The sequence below is a fragment of the Pimephales promelas genome, chromosome 7 (assembly GCF_988280905.1).
Source record: "Pimephales promelas chromosome 7, fPimPro1.hap1.1, whole genome shotgun sequence".
NCBI classification, from domain to species: domain Eukaryota; kingdom Metazoa; phylum Chordata; class Actinopteri; order Cypriniformes; family Leuciscidae; genus Pimephales; species Pimephales promelas.
Window position 1 is genome coordinate 15533614 of NC_142775.1, and position 27587 is coordinate 15561200.

At 36.8% G+C, this 27587-nt stretch overlaps 1 protein-coding gene across 2 annotated transcripts in view; it reads right to left on the bottom strand.

The window, feature by feature from the left end:
• gli2a (GLI family zinc finger 2a) overlaps positions 1 to 27587 on the bottom strand; it is a 99496-nt gene that overhangs the window by 61953 nt on the left and 9956 nt on the right. For both annotated transcript variants that reach the window (XM_039687364.2, XM_039687363.2), the window contains exon 2: positions 18497 to 18618. In XM_039687364.2, the coding sequence (XP_039543298.1) occupies positions 18497 to 18611 (115 nt within the window). In that variant the 5' untranslated portion in view covers positions 18612 to 18618. The remainder of the gene's footprint in view (positions 1 to 18496; positions 18619 to 27587) is intronic.

The following is a 27587-nucleotide window of genomic DNA, read 5'->3' on the forward strand; positions in this document are numbered from 1 at the left end:
CTAAATATTCATACATAGTCTACATCTATGTGTGTGTGTACACTAAAAACATAAAAATAAAAGAGAAGACAAATATTAAACTAAATAGACTAAATACTAATACTAAATAGACTAAATAGAAATACTATATTGAAAACTAAATAAAATATACTAATATACTAAATACTAAAAATAATAAATTTACTCAATAGAAATACTGATTAATACTGAAATAACACTCCTGTCATTATTTTTGTACTGGCTTTATTTGTCATAAAAAGTGCAGTGGTCCGACAAATTTCATGCAAAAAATCTGTGTTAAAAAAGTGTATTTCTTATTTTGTGGTAGGCTAAATTTGGTTGTGATCTGTTGCAGGTTTGCATGAGATTCCCCAGTATACTGTTCAGCTGAATAGGAGAAAGAAGACTACAAAGATAAGATAGCTTTTAAATTTTATATGAGTATCTTTTCATTCAATACAGTCAAACCATACACCTGCAGGAAAAACTGCCAATAAAGACCATCAAAACATCTTTGTGCTAAAGTTTCTTTTAACTGTTAAAGTCTGCACCCACTCAAGAGTACTGACCTGTCTGAATTAGTTCGTTCTCATTACTTGTGGTCACAGAAATGACGATAAAGTAAAATTAGGATTGATAATTGTCAGCAATTAGCTCAAGGCAAAGAAAGAGAAGACGACAGCTTCAAGATATGCGTTGTGAATACTTAAAACAAGTGGAGAGAGCCACTGTGGCTAACTGGTCACATCCTGACAGGCGGGACGAGCAGTACAATACACTCTGTCTGAGCTAAGAGGCAGGTCATTAACACATAATGGAGAGGGGTGTCACTTTAGACACCTTAATTTGATAATTACTGACAGGTAAAATTACACTATTGAATGATGACAGACTAAGGAATAGAAAAGTTTGCTGTGCTTCCAGCCAGTAAAGGTACAATGAAACAGTTCGGCCAGCCTGTTCTACAGTATCGAAATCACAAAATGCGACACCAGGTGATTTTCCAGAATAAAATGACTCGCATGTGGATTTATCCTGCCGGGCAGCATCTGAGTCTCAATATTTTTTTAATGCGTCTTAAAACATGGAACCCAAATTATGCATTCATCGCTCATGGTGCCTTTGATGAAGCTTTTGTTCTGAATCAGTTTTTGTCACTAGGCCAAAAATCTAAATGACTGCCAGAAGTTTTCTCTTATAAAGATATTCAGACTCGAAATGTTCCTGTTTTCCATTTAGAGTTTGCTAAGGAGGGTGTTGACTCTAGTTATCTTTATCTTTTGTATCTTAACAGGACAGCTCACCCAAAAAGTATAAATTATTCACAAAAAAAGGTATCTCAAAAAAAATCATTGTTGTTGTTTTTGTCCATACAATTCAAGTCAATGGGGTACGGTGTTGTTTTGGACCCCATTAACTTTCATTGTTGGAACAAAAAAATTACTCAAAATATCTTGAAATGAAATGCAATTGCATGTTTACAAATGTAAACAGAGATGGCAATTAGAGTAGCAAATCCACGCACACAAAATAAACATCTGGTTTTCTAACTGTCTGTCGCGATAGAAACGGTGGCGTAAAACAGAGCCATGCTTTACCGAGAAATCTGATTAAAAAGCAGTTATCCTCTCTCGCAAAGTAATCTCAAAGTGCATTGAAGTTTAACAGTTGCCGGCGTCTTGATGAAGATACACATGTGCCGCAGATGTATTCACATCCAAAAGCTGATCCTTCAATGGGTATCAGATGCTGCCCTGCATCAGCGTTCGCTTTCTGAAAGACTTACTTACAGTGAGCTGACATGACATGGGTACAAAGATATCAAGTTTAGACAGAACGATAGATAGAAGATAGAATGATAGAACGATAGAAAAATAGAATGATAGACAGAACGATAGACAGAGAATGACAGACATATACATAGAACAATAGACAGAATGATCGAACAAGAGAAAGAAAGATATAGAACGATAGACAGAAAGACAGACAGGAAATGACAGAATGACAGATAGACACAATAATATATTGACAGAAAGATAGATAGAAAAACACACACATTGAGCGATACAAAGATAGTTAGACAGAACAATATATAGATAGAAAAATAGACAGAACATCAGATAGATATATGATAGATATATGATAGATATATAGATAGCTAGATAGACAGAGGCAGACAGACAGACAGGCAGACAGGGATAGACATAGATAGATGGATGGATGGATGGATGGATGGATGGATGGATGGATGGATGGATGGATGGATGGATGGATGGATGGATGGATGGATGGATGGATGGATGGATGGATGGATGGATGGATGGATGGATGGATGGATGGATGGATGGATGGATGGATGGATAGATAGATAGATAGATAGATAGACAGACACAGACAGACAGAAATAGACAGACAGACAGACAACAAACAGAAATAGACAGACATACAGACAGAGATAGACAGACAGACAGACAGAAAGAGACAGAAAGACAGACAGAAATAAACAGAAAGACAGACAGAAATAGACAGACAGGCGGACACAAAGACAGACAGACATACAGACAGATATACAGACATACATACAGACCGATAGACAGAAAGACAGACAGAAATAGACAGACAGACAGAAATAGACAGACAGACATACAGACAGAAATAGACAGACAAACAGACAGACAGACAGACAGAAAGACAGATAGAGACAGACAGACAGACATACAGATAGAAATAGACAGACAGACGTACATACAGAGACAGACAGACAGACATACAGATAGAGACAGACAGACAAACAGACAGAGACAGACAGACAGACAGAAATAGACAGAAAGACAGACAGAAATAGACAGACAGACAGAAATAGACAGACATAGACAGAATTAGACAGACAGACAGACAGAGAACGTTAAAACGATAAATAGAATGACTGACATGCAGACAGAACGATAGTCAGAGAATGAAAGAATGATAAAATGATTGAACGATAGACAGACAGAATGATAGAACGACAGACAGATAGACAGAACGATAGACAAAACATTAGACAGAAATGATAGAACGATCATTAGAATGACAGGCACACAGAATGATCTATTGATGCATAACTACATATATAAATATAGTTTGTGTGAACTGAACATGTGAGTGTGTCACACTGAGTATTCTTCTGTTTGAGGACATTATCATTAGCAGTTATATGCCAATTACACTGTCTCAGAGCATTTGACAGCCTGCCAGCTCGAGGTTTCTTGAGGTGTCAGAATTGGGCTACACAAACAGATGAGAACACAAGGTCTATTTAGGGGGATAAGCAGGGAGAGTTCGCATGAACCCACCTGCAATAACAGATTTCAGACATGCCTGATTCTGGAAAAAAATATAGCCTCTAATAACAGTAAGCATTCTGCTTTGAATGGAAAGCCTTAAAGCCCAGTAAATATTAAAATAAATATATACCCAAAATTGTTATTAAACTATACCGCTGTACATTAATGAAAAAATAAAAATAAACCTAAAATCAACAATTTAGGCATCATACCATTATAATGGTATATAGTAAAAATGAAAAACAATTGTATAAAGCAAAAATGACACTTGAGTATGTTATTAAATTCCTGTAAAGTGAGGTGTAAAAAGAGTAAATGACCATGCACAATTAAATATCCAATATCAACTGAAACAAATAAATAAATGTGTGTGTGTGTAAATTTTAAATCAATTCTTGAGAACATGCTTTGCTTTGTTAAATCATTTCCCATTTCCATTTGGAATTGATCGGCAAAGTAAAAAGGCAAATCAAAAGACTTCTGGATGATATCTGTGCGCTGACACAACGGAGGCCTGCTCTGAAAGCCTGCGGTATTCACTGACTACTTCAATTAGATAACAGAAAGCATATTTACACACTGGCCCAACACTACAGATCAGTCTGTCAGTAACAAAGTCTCAGTCAACATTGCTCTCAATCCATTTAACTATTCTGTGGTTGAGCAAACAATGGTATTATAAAGGCAATGATGTTTATGCTATTAAGTGGTGGGTTGTGTGGGAGAAACTGTTCCTTTTTGGCAGAGCCAGCACAGCTCCCTCTGGCTCCAGACGCCTCTATGTCGCTGCCAGCAGGGCGAGACTCGCTCGACAGAAGAAAACGTTACCTGGAGCAGACTGCTAATTGGATATGTCCCAAACACCAGTAAAGAGCTAATGAATACATAACGAATTAATCAAATGTTGCAGAAACACATGAGGGGAACAAAAAGTTATATTCATTTTTCTCTCTTCTATAATACAAATACAGTAAAAAAAAGTGATATGAATTAAAAAATTCAATATGTAGGATTACAACCAATCAACAATATTAATTAAAACAAATATTAAATTAATTAATGTAGTAATCATGCAACATTAAGCAGCAAGTTGGAAGTTTTTTTTTTTTTTTTTTTTTTTAAAGAAGTCTCTTATGCTCACTGGAACCCGACCGATATATCGGCATGCCGATATTATAATGGCCGATAATTTTTTTACATTTATTTATTTTTTTAATGCGGGTGTGGTGATTCATGTATTTTTATTGGCGATGCCAATAAAGCATATAAAAGCTGTCACAAAGACCTGGCAAAAGTAATGATTGAGAATACATTTTAATTGTTTATTAATAAAGTCAGTGTCGCTGCAAAGTTGACGATGCTGACTCGTGATCTTTTGAAATGCACATTTCATACGAATTGCAGCAGAGAGCAGTCTGTCTTTCGTTTTGAATTGATCTGTTTAAAAGTAGACATTTCAATATAGATATATTTCTCAGGTCCATAAGCTGAGTTTCAGTTTATTTATGAGACGAGTTGCAGTTCACGCACCTACCCATCAAAAGTTTGTACACACCAATAGGAAAGAGTGTCCAAACTTTTGGCTGGTTTTGTACTATAATACACATACAATATTGATAATGTATTATAATATACACAATTACACATTAATAATATTGGCCGATATTTCGGTATCTGGCTTTTTTTATCGGTATCGGCCCCCAAAAATCCATATCGGGCTCTAATGCTCAACAAGGCATTTATTTGTTTATAAACACTAATATTGTGAAATATTTTTACTATTTAAAATACATTTTCAATTTTAATACATTTAAAAATTTTCAGCATCATTGGATCACATGATCCTTCAGAAATCATTCTGCTGATTTGCTGCTCAAGAAATATTTATTAATTCTATAAATGTTAACTGTTGTTCTGCTAAATATTTTGTGGAAACCGTGACCATTTTTTGATGAATAGAAAGTTGAAATTGAACATGAAAATTGTTTTAAAAAGTACTACTGACCCTAAACTTGAATGGTAACGTATTTTAGATGTGATGTCATTTTTAAAAATGGCAGCGACCACTCTAATTAAATACTGTTATGTTTGATTTCCCTGTGAATGTATCTTCTATTATCCTTTAAATCCCATAATTCACTGTGCATTATCTGACCATTGTGATTGAGCACAAATACATGCTGAAATGTTTGAGATTTTACTCTGCTTCCTGTTACTTTTTGATCTTTCATACCTTTGTTGATACCTTCATGGCTCCATGCCACAACATGTCAAGTGCATGTCTTGTTTATTCCATCGGTCTCATGGCGTGTGAGTCAAAGATAAGATACTATCCTACTGGATCCACGTTAAACCGCTCGGCTCCAGGAGGAGGAGGGTTAGAAGGAACGCTGGGGCGGGGAACAAGTCCGTATCTGCTGGTGCCATGCAATGACCTTTTTTCTCTCTCTTTGAAGCACAGACCAAGAATGCATAGTTTACACTGTGGGAAACTACCTGAGCCACAACAGAGTTTAAATTCACACCGATTTATACCTGAAGAATCAGACAGACCTTGAACTTGGACTTTGCAGGACCAAAAACCTGCTTTCTGAGCCGTTTGGGTGTGTAGGCGCTGGTTCCAGCCGAATAAGTATTCCGATGGCATGGATTTCATTTGGAAATGATGTCCATTTTCCTGAAAGCTACACTTTTTTTCCACTACTTCTCTTAACATAAGCCAGACTTATTTTGGGAAAATTGTTTTAAGAATGATTAAGACTGAGAGCTGCTGCCAGCAGTGTGAGCTGGCCTTTACAAAAAGCAAATGAGTAAGGAAACATTTTGATTCCATTTCCCATGTACAAGCTTTCAAAATTCCAAAAGATTTTGGTCTCTGGCAGCTTTTCCCTGCTGCCCACAGGCCACCCAGAAGGAGAAGGGCAAGCAGTACATATGATACTGTACATCCTGGGGCTTCCTCTTGAGGCCAATGCTTCAGCAAATCTGAGCAAATAACTATCAATGTATTATTTTCTTAAAGCTGTTTTCTCTTACATTTCGACCAGCAGGTTTACGGGCACTTGTTCTGCGCGATCAATCAAATCTGCAAGCCGGAAATTCAAAGAGCCAGCTAGCTAACATGGCAAGCCCCACATAAGGCTTCAAATTTCTCCTTACGAATGAAGAAAAGTGCACAGCAGACATTTCTGATGATTTTTTTCCCCCTACCTCTTTAGAAAATCTTCTCTCTGAATTATTCTTGGTTTCACTGACAACCAAATCTCAGAGAAAGAGTTAAAGGAGTAGTTCTTTCTTCAGTCGAAAAGAAATTAAGGTTTATGGATTTCAAGGTCCAAATGAGTTTCAGTGCAGCTTCAAAGGGCTTTAAACAACACCAGGCGATGAATAAGGGTCTTATCTAGCGAAACGATCGGTCATTTCAAAACTAAATTAAAAAAAATTAAGTTTTATAAGCACAAATGCTCGCCTCGCTCTGTTCTGTGATGAGCGTTCATGACTCTCCTGTTCAAACTCGTTCATCAAAATGAACAAATCTTTTTCCGAGTCATGATTCGAGGGGTCCTAGATAAGACCCTTATTCATTGTCTGGTATCGTTTAAAGCCCTTTGAAGCTGCACTGAAACTCTTATTTGGACCTTGAACTGTTTGGTTCCCAATGAAGTCCATTATATGGAGAAAATGCTGGAAGGTTTTTATCAAAAACCTTAATTTCTTTTCGACTGAAAAAAGAATGACATGGACATCTCGAATGACATGGAGGTGAGTAAATTATCAGCAAAAGTCATCATTTATTCACCATTATGTAATTCCAAACCTGTCTTTTTTTCTGTTAAACACAAAAGATGTTTTAGACTTGCCTTTTTCCATGCAATTACAATGAACTGTTCTTCAAAAATGGTGCAAAAGCACCTTAGAAATGTGATCAATTTGTTTATATTGAATGTCTTCTGATACCAGACTGAATTTTATGTTTTCACATTCATCCCAGCTCTCATCGACTCGTTCACTAAGAGTTTACAAGTTCACGACAGAAGTCGATATTTGGTTTGTGAACCAATCTTTCTTTTTAGTCAGATATTTGGTTCACAAATTCAGTATGATTCATTCATGAATCAAACTGATTTGGTTCTCAAGTTCAAATCACTGACTCGTTCATTGATTCGCAGTGGTTCTCGAGTTAACAGCTCATCGGGGGGAACAATTATTTCTGAATAATGTCTCACCAAAAGCTAAAGTATAATTTCAAAACATCTGGAATACAGCATATGAGTGCCTTGGACAACTTTTTATGATGCTTTTGAGCCATTTCCTCATTCATTGCAATTGCATGGTGGAAAAGAGTCACCACTATTACAACACATCATACAGGCTTTGGGTGAGTAATTTAATGACATAATAGTATTTTTTATATATAAAATATTGCTTATGTGTCATTTTGTGGACCTTTTCACTCAAGTGATTTACAACACTAACCACAGGACCATTTTAACCGGAGTAGTACTTGTAACTTCCAAGCATCCATATTTTACCCAAAGTAACTACAGTACATTAAAACAGAAACAGTCTCCCCTTTGCAATCTTGGTTTCAGTGCTTTGCTGGAGGGGACAACAGTTCCTCAGTACCTCTGTGATCATGGGTTACTACTATCTGGATTTATAGCTGCAACTGTTCCGTTAGTAGCCCAACTCCATCACTAGGTCACTGCAATCAAAGATAACGGCACAGGATTGTGTTATACAGTCCTGGCGTGGTTATAATTAATCTATCTAAGATACTGTGCAAGAAAAAGTGTATGAATGAGCTACTGCAGCACTGGTCACTGACATTTAGTACTTGAATGAATGGTCAAAGGATCCGCCGCATGCTTCTCTGAGTCTGTCTGTCCACCCGTGGTCGGAGGATGCCTCTGTTTGTTATCACTTGACTGACTGCATTTACACAGTCAACCCCCTCTGCTTATTTTGTTGGTCGCACAGTTTACTATAGCGCATCTAGGGCCTGTTCTTGGAGCGCGTCCAGAAATGACTACTGCTGTCGGCCCCCCTCCGCCTGCCTTCAACGCAGGACAACCTGCTGACACACCAACCGCCAATCTGTGGGAAAATGTTCCTGGAAAGCGGCATATTCTAGACACTCTGCAGCTGTGCATTTGATTATAGTAATAAATGTGCTTCGATATATTATATTTAACATGCATTTCTATGCAGACCTCTTACAATGGTCCCTTTATTTTGAAAAAAAAAAAACCCTGACCATTTTCTAGGCTCCACCCCTCTTGGTTTAAAGTTTCTAAAAGAGCTTGATATTTGTTTGCATTTGGGCTTTTCGGAAGAGACTAAATAACAACACCAAGCAGCATTAATTGGAGATACTACTTGACATCAACAACATGGACCCGTACGACCTGCTACAGAATGGATGCAAGATCCACAGCACTAACCTTACCACCTTTCACATTCAAAAAAAAAAACCTGACATTATGTCTCACCTGACATAATTTACCAGTTATAACCTTAGTGTAAGAGAAAATAAAATGTTAATGGGCCAATTTAAGGCGCCATTCACATATAGAGCATCACAGTCCCGCCCACAGCCCGAGAGAGCGTTGGTGCCAGAAGTAAATATCCCATTCATTTCTCCCATTGACATTTTGTAAAATCCATATCTAAAGAGTATTAGAGCATATCTGAGGATAACCAGCTACGGCTGAACTGATAAGCATACAACATATCATTTTGAGTGAAAAAACAAAGAGAAAATCCAAAAAAAAAGTCAAGGGTACAAGCCTGTGAAGATATTTTCATTTCCAAGTAAAGGAACTACTCCTCCCATAAACCACCGCGACCGCGCCTCACTAAAGTCGATGCGATTCCAGGCCTTACCCCAATGGAAACACGTCACGTCACATTCTCATTCTCAAAAACGCCTAAAAATGCGTAGAAAGCGCTAGGCGCGCCACATTCTCCTTTTTCCAAAGTACTAGGGCGGTTGTGCTCTGTAGGCATCTGTTGTTCCTGTTCTTGGTTCTTGTCACGTGACCTATGGTCTGCTTACGGCATTCTGAAAAGTTGAGATAGGCTGCTTCCGAAATCGAATACTTCCCTACTATATAGTATGCGAAAAACAGTACGCGAGCAAAGTAGTATGCCCGAAATCATAGAATTCGAAAAACAGCAGGCGAAAAGTAGCCGGATGACCTAGCGAGATTCTGAAGTGCGCATACGATGGACACTTTACTCTCCCATGATGCCACATGAGAGGAGTTGTTGTCGTTATATTTGAAAATGCGCGCGGAAACCGGAAACGCGGCTGTAATGTTAGGAGATAAACAGAGACACACGTATCTCATTTATCGATGGTAATATCACAAGCAAATAAATGGCTCTTCCCTTGCCAAAAATCAACATCTGTCATTGTTCATAGGTTGTGTGTGTGTTTCATGAGGTAAAATTTATTAGGTAAATAAATGCTATTTGAGAAATTCCGCAAAAGGCGTGATCTGCGAGCAGCTGAATGCCGCATCCTCTTGATTGTCGGCTCGGACGACGTAAAAACGCAGAAAACAGCACAAAGTTGGTGTAGTCAATGGAAATGGCTTTTTAAATTTTCACACTGTTGTAACCATAGACTGTAAAAAAAAGATGGACGACGCCCCTTCGCTCTTTTCCATCAGAGAGAACCGAGGCTGCCAGTGTCTCGATATGACGCTGACATCTTGGGACCTGAGTCTGCGCACTTGCGTGTTTCGGGACCAGTCATGCGCAGTCGTGAGCAGAAAGTAAAGCCGCGAAATCAAGGCCGCGCCCTCATTCTCGCTGAATCAAACGCAAGCACACGCCCCGCACTTTCATTAAGTGTCCTCTGTCTGCTTTGTTCTTCTCCAATGATGTCTGCTGATTGCAAAACCTTGTTAAAATAAGGTAAATACAACTACTAACCACATAATCAACATTATTAAAAAAAGTCCGCTGGTGCTTCAATGACTACCTCGCTCAGAGAACCTGTCAATCACAGCTGTCAATCATGATGTCAGAGCACCGTTTTTTATCATCACATAACTAACTAAAAACAAACTTATTTTAAAAACGAACACTTGAAATTACATCAACGTGATAGAAACTACAGTAAATGACAGAATATCTTTGGAAAAAGGATATGTGAAGTGTAATTTAATTGTTTAGTTGATCTCGCGTCCCATTGAATAACATGGGGAGGCGGGGGTTATGAGCTATACTAGGACCAGTCACAGGGGGGCGATCGAGACGTTTTGGCTTCACTTTTGAGGGCTTGTGCAGCACGCTTGGTTGTAACAGTGTATGTCACACGACAACAACATGGCGCATGTAGTGCGTCCACACTCATTCATACTACCCGCATTCATACTATATAGAATGTACTTTTTTTACGGTTGCGAAGTACGTTCTTATTTTAATATAGTACCTACTCACATAGTACGCGATTTTGGACGCAGCCATTTTTTTTATCTTCATGCGGCGCAGACGAGCTTGGAAAAAACGAGCACGTCGCACAAAAAATGCGGCCGCGTCACTTCCGTTATGAGCGCGCATACCACACGCCTACATTTGAAATAACAAACTTGAGCGTGCAAAAGACGCAATGTGTGAACAGGCCCTAAACATGGTCCCACATATTTTTGCACATCCCTAAATGCCTGTACTATGACCCGAATTAATACATGAAAAGAGTGCATTATTACAAATGTTTAAAAAGTTTGTTTATATTATAATGAACCAAAGTTACAAATTTTGTCTTTGTTTATCCTCTGTAAATGTCTGGAAGACTTCAGACATTCTCTTCCTGTCATGCTTCACTGGGATACAAGTCTGGCTCAGGACTGTGTGTGGGTAGAGAGGTTCACACCCTGTTTTCATTAACGACAGTACAGACGTGTTAGGTACAGACCTAATTTCACCGTACGCTGCATATGTATCCTAATCTTTTATTCTCAAGAAAGTACAAATGACAGTAAAGGGGCCACCAAAAACACCTCTGTGTGAGCGAGTCTCCAAAGCCTTTGAATACACACTAGGAAACATAAAATGGATGGAATTATCTCAGAGTTTGAAGTCAGGACTAAACGGTTCATGCTGGGAATGGCACGCTGTTAAAAAAAAGGAGAAAAAAGGAGGCAGAGATGAACAGGGAAGGAGAAGGGGAGTGGGCTAATCCCCCAAAGCATCCATATATTGCTCCTTACTCCTCTCCCACTGCTTGTAAACGCCCAGGAATGTAACATGTTGTCTTTGGACCCTGTGTGTGTGGATGTCTCCAGTATGGAGAGATTTATGTGCGCAGACGTTGCCTAAAGCTCCCTCTTTTTGACTTTTAACAAGGGGCTTTGAAGCAAGGAGCCTTTCAGCATTAAAGTAATATCAGAGGCACATTCTTTCATTTCTAAGTCAGTTATGCATTGTATCTTTGTGTGGTGGGTGTATCGTTGTCAACACGCTATGTCTGGCAGATACAACATCTGAGAAATGGGTCAAATGGGTTGTCTACCCTCGTAATAGCGAAATCTTCTCAAAGTTTTTTTTAAAAAAAAAGTACTTTCAGAGCACTTTAAATATTCCTCAGAAGATGTTAACAGTGTACATATATAATTCTTTATTTTTAAGCACACTAACGTTCGAAATACAGCAACATCAAACTGTCGAAAAGTAAAAAGCCTAAAACCCATGTGACCATGAATTCAAGCAAACTTAAAGGAAAAGCGCACTGGACTTCCTTTTTCCAGGCTCGATCCGTATGTAGGGCACCACTTTGTCTTTTACTTTCTTTAATGAGTGTGGAAGTGAGCAGAGCTACTTATTTAACTTCTTGATCAGAATCTCATGTTTTTCAAGTAGACTTTATGCCACAATCAAATGCCTGTGGACTCTTCGAAAAAACAAAAATCAAGACATCCCCCTGCTTTCACTTACCATATCTAATCTTTAAATCCCCTTTTGGGGCTGGTCAGTCCCCCATGTGAAATTTAAGATGAGGAGAGCAGGGGGATCTTGGAAAGCCATTTACTTAACTGTTTATAAAAGCCACATGAAGGAAACTTTGCACAAATCCCTTTAACCGCTGGTGAAAGAGCTTGTTTCCACACAGAGAGAACAAGCAGCATAAAAGAACAAAATGGGAAGAAAAATTAGGCACATTATGCGCTGAGAGAAATAAAATGATCCTTTAGTTTTTCTTGTCGAGGAAGGAAGGATCAAGGCTAGGTGCAGTCTTGGTCACTTTTTGGGAAGCCGAATTGAAAGTATTTCCCACTCAAAATGATATCAATCTTCTGCAAAGAGTGCAGCCTGTTCCAGATAGTGGGCGGTCACACATCTGACAGAAAAAAAAATAAAAAAAAATCAGACTCAGTCAATAGGCCTTCCTGTAAACTGCCGGCATGGCTTCTCGGGTGTCGGGCAACGGTCGGGTCAGTATTGACTGAGGTAGTTTCAAAAACAAGAGAAAAAGTAACTATTCATTTCATAAACGTGTAAGGTTTGCGATAATTTTGCCAAATCACATCGCCAATAGTAACAACGCCAATGGTTCTAGCATATTGACCCAAGACGGTTACACAAGACGGCAGACCAAAAAAGTGAATCTAATCACTGTACAGGCCAAAGTTCACTTAAAGAGTAACTAAACCCTAAACTAACTTTTTTTAGTTAATGATCTGTAAGATGGATCTTTATTAATACCAGTCATTGATTCGAGTAACTTTTTTGACATTATTTTGTGTTTAAAGTGTTTTATTTCTACAATATATGGCGTAAAAATGTCTTCTTCAGGTTGAACTGTGGCTACTGCATTTGAATTTTCCTATTGGATGTTAGCGGTTCTTCGTGACGTACGCACGTTTCAGCTCACCACGCTCTTGGTATGAGCTACGCCCTTGGCAGTATAAAAACCAGCTTGTTTCGTCAAAACCACTGTAGTCAAGAGTTGGAATTACGAGTATTGAAAACGATCAGGATTAAGTGTTTTAGCATCTATTTCGTCCCCTCTATCTCCGCTGGGGTCTGCCCACATTTTCAGCGTTATTCAAATATTGCCAGTGGGTGGAGTCGGGCTCTGACCAGGGGTTTAGTTACCCTGGAACTAAGTGCCATTAATGTAAAAGGAATGTAAAAGGGTGGTCTATATTATGATATTTCTCTATATGAAGCATAGACTTTATTCAAGCCACAAAAACGTATAACTGAAACATTAATAGAATGCAAAGTGTTGGAAGACATAGCACTGCGCTTGTACAGTCTTAAATTCAGTCACACAAACTAACACACAGCTAAAAACAATTGGAACAAAGCACTAAGTTGTATAGACTACTATTTATGATAGTTTTATGGTGCTTTTTTTTTCTATTTTGGAGCATTTTACATAAACAAAAATAACTTTTTTGTGCTCTACAGCAAAAAAAAATCAACTGCATACAACTTGTAATAGTTCTAATGACAAACTGGTAAACATAAGACCAAAAAAAAAACTTTAACTCCAGTATAAATGCAGCCTGCTCATGCTATCCTGTTAAGAGATCCTCTTTCTTTGGACCAGAAAACCCATTGCAGCGGAAGGGCCTCATTTAGAGAAACAGAAAGGAAAGGCGGAGGAAAAAAAAGAGAATAAATCCCTTTCTCAGGAAGATTAGTGGCTGTCCCTTTAGAGTGGGCTGTGGATAGAGCGGCTTTTTAAGCCACGTTTTTCTCTGCCAGTGGCTTGACCCCTGGTGGACTGCCTCTCTCCCCTGGGCTGCTCGCTGTACTGCTCTCTGCTCCTCCCACCGAGCCTCCTTACCCATTCTTCACCGTCTCTACGGAGAACTATGTAGAAGGGATAAAGAAATACCTCTTTTTCTCTGACATGGTGTCTGTGACCAATCTAGAGCCGCTCGGTGTGCTTCCAACAAATGAAAAAGGGCTGGAAAAATAACATCCACCTGTCATCAATCTGCTGATATTATACCAGACAGGGGCAGGATAATATCCTCACTACATATAGGTATCCAAACAAAACTAATTGGCAGCAAACTTAAAAAAAAAAAAAACTTTTGCTGATAATTTACTCACCCCCATATCATCCAAGATGTCCATGTCATTCTTTCTTCAGTCGAAAAGAAATTAAGGTTTTTGATGAAAACATTCCAGCATTTTCTCCATATAATGCACTTTACTGGTAACCAAACGGTCCAAGGTCAAAAGACAGTTTCAGTGCAAACTGTTCAAATGGCTTTAAACGATTCTAGACAATGAACAAATCTTTTTCCAAGTCAATTCGTTCGTTTCGTTCGTTGAATGAACCAAAAGATTTGTCCATTTTGATGAATGAGTTCGAACAGGAGAGTCACAAACGTGCGTCACAGAACAGAGCAAGGCAAACATTTGAGCTTATAAAACTTAAACTTTGTTATTTATTTACTAAATGACCGATCGTTTCGCTTGATAAGACCCTTATTCATTGTCTGGAATCATTTAAAGCCCTTTGAACAGTTTGCAGTTTGCACTGAAACTGTCTTTTGAGTATATTACCAGCAAAAGTTTTTTTAAAAAAGTGAACTACTCCTTTAAGCCTGCCTGAAGTGGTGCAGCCACAATTTTACAATGTAAAATGTAATAAAAAGATTTGAATAGACAGTTATTTTAAATCAATAATATTAATGTTTTAACTGTATTTTTAGTTCATTGGCATTCATTAGAAGTATCATTAGAAGTAACTGCCCAAGGGTGTTACAAAGATGGCCGCCAACTGGATTGACTTTGGTCGGGATCATGTCAGGACACATTAAATTTGAGAACACGGGTTTAAAATTAGGCCTGAACTGGTGGGAAAGAATGTGTTGTGGTCGGATAATTTTCTTTGCAGATTTTCCTTTGAAACATTGACACCTTTCCTTGTTCGTGCTTCAGATCATGTACCTACACACATTGTCTTGAGGTACTGAACAAAAGTTGGACCGAACAGCTAATGAATCCTGCAGATGCCCTGTAACCACTAAACTGACCTCAATAAAACAAATTTTGCACCATAAAATCTGTAAATAGACATAAAAGTGAGATGAAACAAAAGGTATCGAATAGCTCAGAAATGCTTTAAATAAGTCCAGTCCTGCTCCAGGAGATCTACAGTATATATCGCACTGCAGGCTTCAGATCCTCTAACTCTAGTCAAACTTCACACTTCAACAAGCAAATACAAGTCTTCAGGTTCATTGACAATTACAGGCAGGGTTTGAAATAAACCTTACAGGGAGGCAGATTTCCAGGGACAGGAATGAGTATATGTAACTTTCCAAATATTTTTACAGATATGCTTTTCAAAGTTTTAAAGGGATAGTTTCTGTCCGTTGGACTTTCTTTCTTCTGTTGAACACAAAATGAATAAAGTTTTTCCCCCAGTGCAATTGCAATAAATGGGGTAGTATGGAAGCTTTCAAGAACAGTAAGTACTTCGTAACTTGAGAACTGTTAAATATGGTTTGTGAACGTACCATTTAGACCAATGTTGTGAACTGGGTCAGTGATTCATTGAAAAGATCCGACTCATAAGAATCATGTTTATGTATTGGGCATTGCTGCTTCTCTCATAAACGCTTATGAACATGTTAAGGAGAACTAGAGCAAATAAGATTTTGAGGTTATATGGACCACTTAAATGATACATTTTGAAAGTTTCATCCATTTATTGTTTTATTTATTTATTCGTTTATGATTTAACACCATATCAGCAGCAAAGGCTATATTCATGGCAATCAACAGTATTTCAATTTTAAAAATATTTATGATTATGACATGCTTCTATATATTTAAGAAAAATGTTCATGTATATACTGTATGTAGATTTATATATAATTTATATTATATTTAAATATAAATATTTTATATATAAATAATATCTTTTCCTTAAATATACATGCATGTGTATGTATTTATATATTAGGGATGGGCAACGATTAATCGCGATTAATCGCTAGCAAAATAAAAGTTTGTGATTACATAATATATGTGTATGTAGTGTGTATAATTAATTTGTATATATAAATACCCACACATGCATGTATATATTTAAGAAAAATGTGTTATTAATATGCCAAATATTTATATTTATATATAATATTAATTATGTATAAATATATATAAAGTATATACATGCAAATATTTCTTAAATATATACATGCATGTGTGTGTATTTATATATACAAATTAATTATACACACTACATACACATATATTATGTAAACACAAACTTTTATTTTGCTAACGATTAATCGCGATTAATCGTTAGCAAAATAAAAGTTTGTGTTGCTTATCCCTAGTATATATATATATATATATATATATATATATATATATATATATATATATATAAAATGTAAACACAAACTTTTATTTTGGATGCGATTAATCACGATTAATCGCAATCAATCGTTTGACAGCCCTAATTACAATCATATAATGTAACTGGATATACAGAAAATGACCAGGACATCCTTTAAAATGTTTCCTTATGGTTCACAGATGAAATAAAGTCATATAGGTTAGGAATAAGAGTGAGTAATGTTTCAATCCAGAATCAATCCAGTGTAACACTAAATTAAAAGCAAAATTCATGTAAAGACCCCAACTTCCTTTTCACACACCCCTGTCAAACGTCTGGTCTCTAGTGGTGAGAACAAGGTCCTTCATCATCACTGAGGTTTGCATTCAAAAGCCTTTTCAGCAGGCAACTAATGAAATGAAGTACTATTCCTTGAGTATTTCCTATATTCATATTTTTTTACGTTTTAAATATGAATTTTCACATTCAAAATAACACACAACATCATACACCGAGACAAAAAATAACTCCCTTCTGAAGAGCGGGTACACCGATGCCCTATTTCTACTTTTGTCTTAAACAATTTATGATCATTGCTTTCTTATGGCAGGCCACCAAACCCCTCATTAAACAGTGCGATGCCATAATATGAGCAGGTCATTAGCATTTCAAAGGTCTTTTACCATCTTCATGTTTGTCAGATGGACAGCGCAGTCCACTGCTCTCCCTGAAGCTTTAAGAAATTTATAACATAATACTCTGGAGGTGAGAACAAGGTCTTTCAACCTAGTTAGAGAGGGGTTTTCATCACACATTCACTGACATCTTTTAAACATGTACAGCCTCGTCCATTCTCTTCACTCTTTCCTTTGCATCTTTGAGTCAACAAGTGATACACAAGCAAACCGGTCCGACACACAATGAATTTCTAAACATCTCTCAGCCGATATATGAACACGTCTTTTCTAATATGCCGTATTCTAAGGTCTTAATAATAATAATTTAAAACGAATATTTTTACGGAATGTTATATTATCAATGATAATATTTTTAATTCAATAATTTAACATAGTAGCCAGAGCATACCAAATTTAACTTAAAATAATAATGATAATAGTAACAGACAAACCAGAGTAACCTAGTTATTAAGTAAAACTAAAACCATTCAAAGTAGTTTTTTAAATAATTTAGATAAAAATATTTAAACAAAATTTAAATAATAAATGAAAAACTTGTTGTTCGATGTTTCCATTGCATCTAACCGATCTAATCATCTAATCTACATACCAGAATTACTAAAAATAAAACAAATACAAAGAAATGAAAGCCAAGTTGAAATATATATATATATATATATATATATATATATATATATATATATATATATATATATAACAATACAAACTACAATGAAAACTGAATATATATATATATATATATATATATAACCAACCACATGACAGTTTAACTTAATTTTATGTCAAATTGTCATGACAAAGACACTGACAGGTTATGACGTTATGGTTTATGTCAAGATGTCATAACAAAGACATCTCAAACAACGTCATATTTGCATTCAAAATGTCATTATTGAGCGAAAGACACTTAATGACAGTCATAAACATGCATAAACCCTACTTCATAACCATGACATGACATATGTCTTGAATATAAAGTCAGTCTTATGAACACCCCTTCAAGTAAAGTGTTACCAAGTTTTGAAAGCGCCAGAGTCACACTTCTCAAGTCAAGCTATGGAATTGCCTCTACACAATTTACCAGGACAGGAAAGAAAGTAGTTAAACATCAGAAAAATAAGAGCAAACACCATTTGAGAACACAGTACCTCGAGATGCTGTGGTCGGTGAGGGCTTTTTGGGAAGGTCTGAGAAACTACTGCCATCCAGGCCTGACACCTTGCATTCCTTCTTTTCTGTGGTGCTGGGACTTGTGGTCTCCATGATGAGCCTGAAAGAGAAAAAAAATATTTTTACTGTCTGCTGACTCACACAAATAGATGTAGGTTAGAGGACAAAAAGAGGTGTCGCAACCTGTCATCGAAAAACATTTGTAACGGCTGATGCAAAATGTAATAATATGACTTCCCTTGAAAGTCCTACAAATGCATAAAATCTTTAGAGGGAGTGACTGAAATATATTTCATTATATAAACTACAGTTCTACAGAAAACTCCTGTCTTATGACTTGTCTGTTTGTTTTGAGAGCTTAGAGGAGCCGTTATAGAAATGCCATGTTACCAGAAGAGACAAAGCAGAGAGCGTGCAGAGCACCTCCTCTACGGCGGCTCGGTCAGAGCGCTCAAGTGCCTGTGCTGAAGGCAGATGACTTGGCAGCACGCCGCTTGTTTAACTTTGTGTAACCTACAAGATTATCCTTGGTTCAGAGCAAACAGCGAGCGGTTTAGGACTGAAAAGAGGTCCAAACTGAGGCCATTCAGTCTCTGATTGTGGCTGCCCAAGTTGTTTGTTCTTCAGCAAATTGACAAGTATGTTTATACTTTACCATATGTTTATAAGTAAGGTTTAAAGTTCAATAGATGCATGATGTTAGTGAGTTATTTAATATATCCCTGATCTCGATACTGACCAAAATAATCCTGTATTTTTATCAATTATAATAATGATTATATATATTTTTTTGCCTTAAATCAAGAATCCCTGCCCTATAGTGAAAAAAAAAAAATCCATCGCAAAATGTATTTAACATTAAAAAATACATTTATTTCATACTAAGCATACTACAAAGCCATTGGGGCATTGCTTGGGAATTACTGACATTAATGTTATAGTTACAGTTTATTTGGAACACTTTATTGCACGATGCACATAAATTAATTTTAAGCCTAAAATGTGTTTTAATATTAAAATGCAAGATACTAAAAGTGCATAAGTATAAGCTTTAAGTATATTTTTAGTAGGACTTTAGCACTATTTTAGCACTATTTTTAGCAGACTTTAAATACCAATTTAGTAATTATATTATACATAAATATGTGAATGTATTTGTAGTATACATTTTAGCATATTTATTTTTCACTTGGGTATAGACTGGTATTTGGAAGCCTGGAAAAAAAAAATCAAAATTGTAAAATGGTCATAATTGTGAGACACTTTATATGTTCTTTCAACCAAAACAAACAAATGAATTTGTTTTCTAATTATAATCACAACAGCCCATATTGTCTGTAGTGTGTTCCAAAAGGAAAATGATGCATGCAAACTAAATGATGCTTTCCTTTTGACCTTTTAAATGTTGTTTCTACATGCTAATTCAAAATGTAATTTATTTATGTTCAGTATCCTGTAAGAGTACCTGTGGCCACATTCATCAGCCTTTTTTCGTGCCAGTCAAACATCCCTTTGCCAAGATAAGCCGATTAGAGGTGGACTGTTGGAGTTGGCTAGCATCTGTCTCACTGCTTGTTAGCCAAGAGGGTACATTTGCCATCCTGTCTCACTGACACCTCTTCAAAGATGTAACTAAACATTGTAGCTGTCAAAGGATTCATTTATACATTAATAATGAGGCCTCCTAATGCTGCTTGTGAACTCAGTGTTGTCATCAAAAGTACACAGGCCAATTACAACAACTAGGACATTTCTATACGTCTCTTATGGAAACCACCTTCCAGGACTCAAAGTTTTTCTTGTTCCATATCATTACCACGATTGTTAAATGAAATGAATCCCTGTTTGAGGACATTAGTCAAACACAAACATGCTATTACTGGCACTGTCACCTTTATTTGCCAGAAACACTCATTACTGCAGCCAAAGCTGCCCTGGAACAGACGCACAGTAACAATGACTCATCGACACCTGTCAAAGATGATATATATATATATATATATATATATATATATATATATACTGGATGTTTTTCCCTTTTCACACCATTTTTTCTATACACAGACACATACACTCTCCTAAAGGATTATTAGGAACAACTGTTAAATTTCTCATTAATGCAATTATCTAATCAACCAATCACATGGCAGTTGCTTCAATGCATTTAGGGGTGTGGTCCTGGTCATCTCCTGAACTCCAAACTGAATGTCAGAATGAGAAAGAAAGGTGATTTAAGCTATTTTGAGTATGGTTGCCAATTGATGATGCCAAACGGGCCGGTCGGAGTATTTCACAGTAACTGCTCAGTTACTGGGATTTTCACGCACAACCATTTCTAGGGTTTACAAAGAATGGTGTGAAAATGGAAAAACATCCAGTATGCAGCAGTCCTGTGGGCGAAAATGCCTTGTTGATGCTAGAGGTCAGAGGAGAATGGGCCGACTGATTCAAGCTGATAGAAGATCAACTTTGACTGAAATAACCACTCGTTACAACCGAGGTATGCAGCAAAGCATTTGTGAAGCCACAACACGCACAACCTTGAGGTGGATGGGCTACAACAGCAAAAGACCCCACCGGGTACCACTCATCTCCACTAAAAATAGAAAAAAGAGGCTACAATTTGCAAGAGGTCAACAAAATGTGCCTTGTTACCACTGTGCAGGCTGGTGGTGGTGGTGTAATGTTTTCTTGGCACACTTTAGGTCGTTTAGTGCCAATTGGGCATCGTTTAAATTCCACGGCCTACCTGAGCATTGTTTCTGACCATCTCCATCCCTTTAGGTCCACCATGTACCCATCCTCTGATGGCTACTTCCAGCAGGATAATGTCACAAAGCTCGAATCATTTCAAATAGTTTTCTTGAACATGACAATGAGTTCACTGTACTAAAATGGCCCCCACAGTCACCAGATCTCAACCCAATAGAGCATCTTTGGGATGTGGTGGAACAGGAGCTTCGTGCCCTGGATGTGCATCCCACAGATCTCCATCCTATCCTATCAATATGGGCCGACATTTCTAAAGAATGCTTTCAGCACCTTGTTAAAGCAATGCCACGTAGAATTAAGGCAGTTCTGAAGGCGAAATGGACTTATTCAATTTCAAAATTCACAAAAACTATTTGAAAAGCTTGCATTATTCAAAATGGCAGATTTGTTAGCTATTGGTTCAAAAGTTACGGCTAAAAGGCTAACCTAGCAAGGCTAATCATCCCACAATGGCCAAAATTTGAAAATTTGATTAGCATAGCAAATATATCAGTACCCCATAGTGTCATTTGCTTCTGACCCTTTGATTAGAAGATCTGACAGTACAGGTGTACATAACCGAGTGGACAGGTGGCGCTGAGGGAGAAAACGACAAGAAAGGAACTCTGTTCTTCTGCGTGACTGCTTTGACAAATGCAGCGTGCGAAAAGGATCAGAATCTCAGGTCCGCATGACAGAGGGGTGTGAGACCACGCAGGCCTGCAGGCTAATCCTCCATAGCCACTCCCTACCGCATTACCCCAACTACTGCTGGGCCAGAAAGTTCAGCCGTGACCGCTCACAAAAATCCCTCCTTTGAACGCTCCGTGTAGACCACCAAATTCACAATCACAGATAATGATTAGAACTGATTGTGTTTCCATGAAAACTGAGCTACAATGGAAGAGCAAGAGGACATTTCATTAACTTTATACTCCTTGTAAATTTGATTTCCCTTCCAGCCAACAGTTTGACAAAGACGAGTGAAGTTAAGCAATAAAGCTGGACACAATGCACTTTATCTTCACGCAACTTTCCCTCCATTTTTTTAGGAAAGCAATTACACCGACTACTTAACACCAGCAATTATGTATACACTCAAAGTGTCAAAAGTGCTTTTCTTCTTGAAGCTCCATGAACTTTTCTTCATTTTCCCTGAATACATGACAGGCAGCTTTGAAGGCTTCTCTCTGTGCCTGTAGTCAGTTTGAAAAGAAGCAACAGGTGTGAAAAAGACCATCCACCCCAAAGGACTGCGAGGGTGAAAAAAGAGGACAAAAACAGATAATGAGAGAGAACACCATGTGGCCCTTCTGAACAATCAAACTGATGCTGAAGAAACACCTTGAACCATCTTATAGAGCTGACAATTTTTTTTTTATCAATAAATGCTGACTGCAATTCTAGAATAGCATCATGAGCTCTTTGCAGAAAAACAATACTATGCTATTAGAGCCTCATTTCTTTTCAACTGTTATGGCTTGCCTAATGCAAACCTGACTTCCTCTTATTTGAGGATCTCTCTTGTCTTCTTCGGTGTCATTGTGTGTTTTGCACAGAACCATGGGGAGGACATAAATCACCGCTTCTTCAAGTGAACAGCTATACATGCAAGTGAGAGTTATATTCAAAAGAACAATTATAGTGCAAGAGCCAAGTGATTAGACAAGATTATTTCTTTCCACTTAACCTCAATCTTGTAATCCAGGAACATGGATAATGTTACAAGAATGAAGTGCATCTAATGTCACCAGGTCAGCAGGGTCAGTGAAGTTACTCCAAAACGGTTATCAATAATAAATCACTAATCGCTTTCTCTACATTATAATGGGACCACTTTTCTAATTACTTCCACGGAGACAAAATTACATCACTCAACACCTTTGAGTGATAACACATTATAGTATGCTATTGCCAACTTCAATTTATTTAGAAAAATATTTATAATTTTAATCCACAAGGATGCATTAAACTGATCAAAAGTGATTTTTCAAAGAATCCTGGAAATAAAGCATCACGGTTTCCACAAAAACATTTTTTTTAAGCCGTGGGACTGTTAATGACAATATAGATAATAAAAAGAAAAATTTATTGAGCACCAAATCAACATATCAGAATGACTTCTGAAGGATCATGTGACAATGAAGACTTGAGTAATGATGCTGAATATTAATATATATATATATATATATATATATATATATATATATAATTAGAAAGCAGTTATTTAAAATTGTAATAATATTTCATAATATTATGGTTGTACAGTATTTTTTATTAAATACATGAAAATTTGGTAGCATAAGAGACTTCTGTTAAAAACATGAACAAAAACTTACATTTTGAATGGTAGTGCATGTATAAAAGTACAAGAACAATAACTAGTTTTATGAATGAAAAATAGATGGTAATATTTTGCAGTGCAAACAGAAAAAGAAAAACATGATGATTACATGTTACTATTTTATTGTAAATGTTGATAATGCACTACTCTAACGCAACACGAGGTCAATGAAACCGGGCATTTAAAGAGGTAGTTCACCCAAAAATTAAAATTGTGTCGCTCCAAACCAATAAGACTTTTGTTCATCCTCAGGACACATGAAGATATTTGACACATGAAGATATTTTTGATAAAAACTGAGAGCTGTGTGTCTCTCTGTTGACGGAAGCTGACACTTTGATGCTTCAAAAAGTTCATAAAAAAAGGATATAAAAAATTAATCCATATGAATTGAGCCATTTAGTCCAAATTTTCGGTTTATATGACAAATAGATTTGTCATATTTTGGCTTTTACTCACATATAAACATTGTCAGATATGGAAAACGGAAAGCCTGCTTGATTGACATGCAAGAAACAATGAGGTTTGTACTCATGCATCAAACATGTTCGGTTGATTGTCTGTTTATGTTCGCTGATCATTGTTTATATGCTAATGTCCATGTCATTCTTTCTTCAGTCAAAAAGAAATGAAGGTTTTTGATGAACATTCCAGCATTTTTTTTCCATATAATGCACTTCAGTGGTAACCAAATGGTTCAAGGTCCAAAAGACAGTTTCAGTGCAAAATGCAAACTGTTCAAAGAGCTTTAAACTATTCCAGACGATGAATAAGGGTCTTCTCAAGCGAAACGATCACTTATTTAAAAAAACAAAAAAAAAAAAAAGTTTAAGTTTAAGTACAAAGGGTCACCTTGCTCTGTTAGGCCTAGGGTGTGATATGCGTTCGTGACTCTCCTGTTCAAACTCGTTTATCAAAATGAACGATTTTTTTTTGTTTCATTTGGTTCATTCAATGAACGAGTTGACTAATTTTGACTCATTTTGATGAACGAGTTCGAATAGGAGTCATCACACCCTAACCCTAAGCCTAACAGAGCTTAAACTATAAAACTTAAACTTTGTTATTTTTGTTTAAATGAGCGATCGTTTCGCTTGATAAGACCCTTATTCATCGTCTGAAATTGTTTAAAGCCCTTTGAACAGTTTGCAGTTTGTACTGAAAGTGTCTTTTGGACCTTGAACCGTTTGGTTCCCATTGAAGTCCATTATATGGAGAAAATCCAGGAATGTTTTCATCAAAATCCTGAATTTCTTTTCGACTGAAGAAAGAATGTCATGGACATCTTGGATGACATGGGGGTGAGTAAATTGTCAGCAAAAGTTTTTTTATTTTTTTTTTTAAGTGAACTACACCTTTAATTTGTGTTTCGAAAATTATTGAAGGTCTACACAGGTTTGGAACGACATGAGGGTGAACAAATATATATATATATATATATATATATATATATATATATATATATATATATATATATATATATATTTAGGGTGGGGGGTGGGGAACTAACCTTTTAAAATCTCAACTCAAGGAACCCACCCCAAAAGTATTCAGCAAAAGTCTACCTAGATCTTGATCATTTGAAGTCAAGTTTTTATGCCATTCTTCGAAAACAAATGCACTGTTTTTTAATCTTTTTCAACTTTTTAATTTTCCTTAAAATGTCGCTCAACTAATGCTTTTTCTTCTTTGATGTTTATTGTTCATGAGCATTTTAGCTCCAAGAGCTCACTAAATATCAACAGAATATGACAATACTGCACCCAGTCAATGTTGGTCAATCAGAATATCTTACTATTGACTTTCATAACAAACCTGACGCAGAGATCCATATAAATGAGCATGGAGATTAGATTCATACACTCTAAAAAATGCTGGGTAGTTTCAACTCAAATTTGGGTTAAAAATGAATTTAAAATTAATATTTGGGTTTGTCCATTTGACCCAAATTTCGGTTGAAACAACCCAGCATTTTTTTTTTTTTAAAGTAGCAAAGCATCCTCCTCTCAACACCGACAGACCTGATGAGTTGGCACTGACCAGCGGGGAAAAGACCAGCGGATGACCTTACCCATCCCCCGCCCCCAACCCTAAACCCCTGCATATATGCAATATCCTGTGCTTGATCTCTTTGTCCTCCTAAAATCTGAAACAGATGTTTACTTTACAACCAAGTCTATCGTTTAAGAAACCGTCCCAGCGAGGGTCTCAGCGAAGCTCCGTTGAGTGCGCTGAGAATGCCGTTGTATATGTTTGTGCACCTAATTAAATCGTTATGAGAGCTGTGTTTATACTACAAGTGTTTATAAATAAGGTGAGGCTTACTGAGAGGATACTTTAACAGAGCGTAGTGCAGCTGTTGCGTGTCACATCACAGATCTCATGAAAGAATTTGCTCTCTCGGCACACCATTTGCTCGGGTCACTAAACCAAATGGGTAGTTAGCGCTCTCTCGCTACAGGCCCAGCTGTCATCCCTCCGTCTGTCCTCCCAGAAAGAAACAGACACAAATGTTAATTACATGCTTGTGAAAGCAATTATAGTTGCGGTGTAATGTAGTTTCAACGTAATTAGCAGCTAACTTACTGAACGGGACGTATTTTATTGTACAGTTTGGCTCGGCAGCTTGAGGGTGTGCTGTATCATTAAGGGTAAATATCATTTAGGCTAAGGAAACATTATGAATGCCGACCGCATAACCAGCACATGACTGTTTTTGGGATTATGCATGTTCTAAAACATTCAATGCATTTTAACATGTCTTTTTTTCTCTTTTTGTAAGAAGTCATTTACTCAAAATTAAAATAAATAAGTAAATAAATAGGAAAATCACTATACACTGCAAAAAAATGTATATGATCAACACGTTATGACAACATGTTTTTACATTGATTTAACTCACCAAAATAAGTTAAGCAATCTTTTTTACAAGTACAACTAATTCAACTAATTTTAAGTCAGTTTAATGTATTTCGAGTTGAAATGCCTTATATACAAACTGATACTTAAATTTACTTACATTTTTACAGTGTAGAAAAGTATTAAATGTCTTTAATATAGTTGTTTAAGTGCTTTGCATTCATAAAACGTCAGAAAAGGCATTATTACATTTTCTCAAAGTGTTTAAATGTATTTACTGTTCAATATAAATGAATAATCAGAATAATCAAAAGCACACAATGACTCTTAGCCGTTCATTAGCTAACTGACTATTTATGAATGGAGTGAACACATAGAATTTATCAGCAAAGAACGTGGCTCATCCAATCAGAATTTAGAGTCCATTTCATAATATCATTTCACTGTTTGGTTTACACATGCACAAACTTGAAAATATCGGTCCATCATCATGGTCTCATATAAAGTCATTTTAAACCTGAGCCCTGTGGTATGCTCATCTTCTCAGTTCAAAGTTGAAATCTTCTGTTATCTAGATCTCTCTGATGATTTCTTCATGGTGTCGGCATGTGTGATCTTATTTTACAGCTTTTTTGTTGTCTGTTTTGCAAGTCAGGGGTCTGTCAGCTGTGCGGAGGGTGGAGAAACACCGGTTTCTGTAACGTGTGATGGTGTCTGTGTGGATTCCCAACTCTACCAGCTGCTTCACACCCTAACACTTGACACCTGTCTGCGTGTTGGACAATTAAGACACATTCAGATTATCGGTCAGAACTAATACGAAATCAGCCAAAAATACATATTCAGTCATTATTCACCTCACCTGCATAATTTTCCAGACCTTTTTTGGCCAATCATTATCTAGTTCTTGCCAAACAACAACAGCTAAACACATATTTTTAAGTAATTGCAAAAGACAAAAAACTCCAAACAAAATGAGCAGTGGAAAATTAAAAGTGATCTAGGAGCTTTTTTATAGTAGATACCATTGAAAACAAAGCAAGTCTATCCCTCACAGCTGCGCTTTCATGACACTGCTTTGAATAAGGTCTAGGGGTTGTAAAGCTACAAAAAGT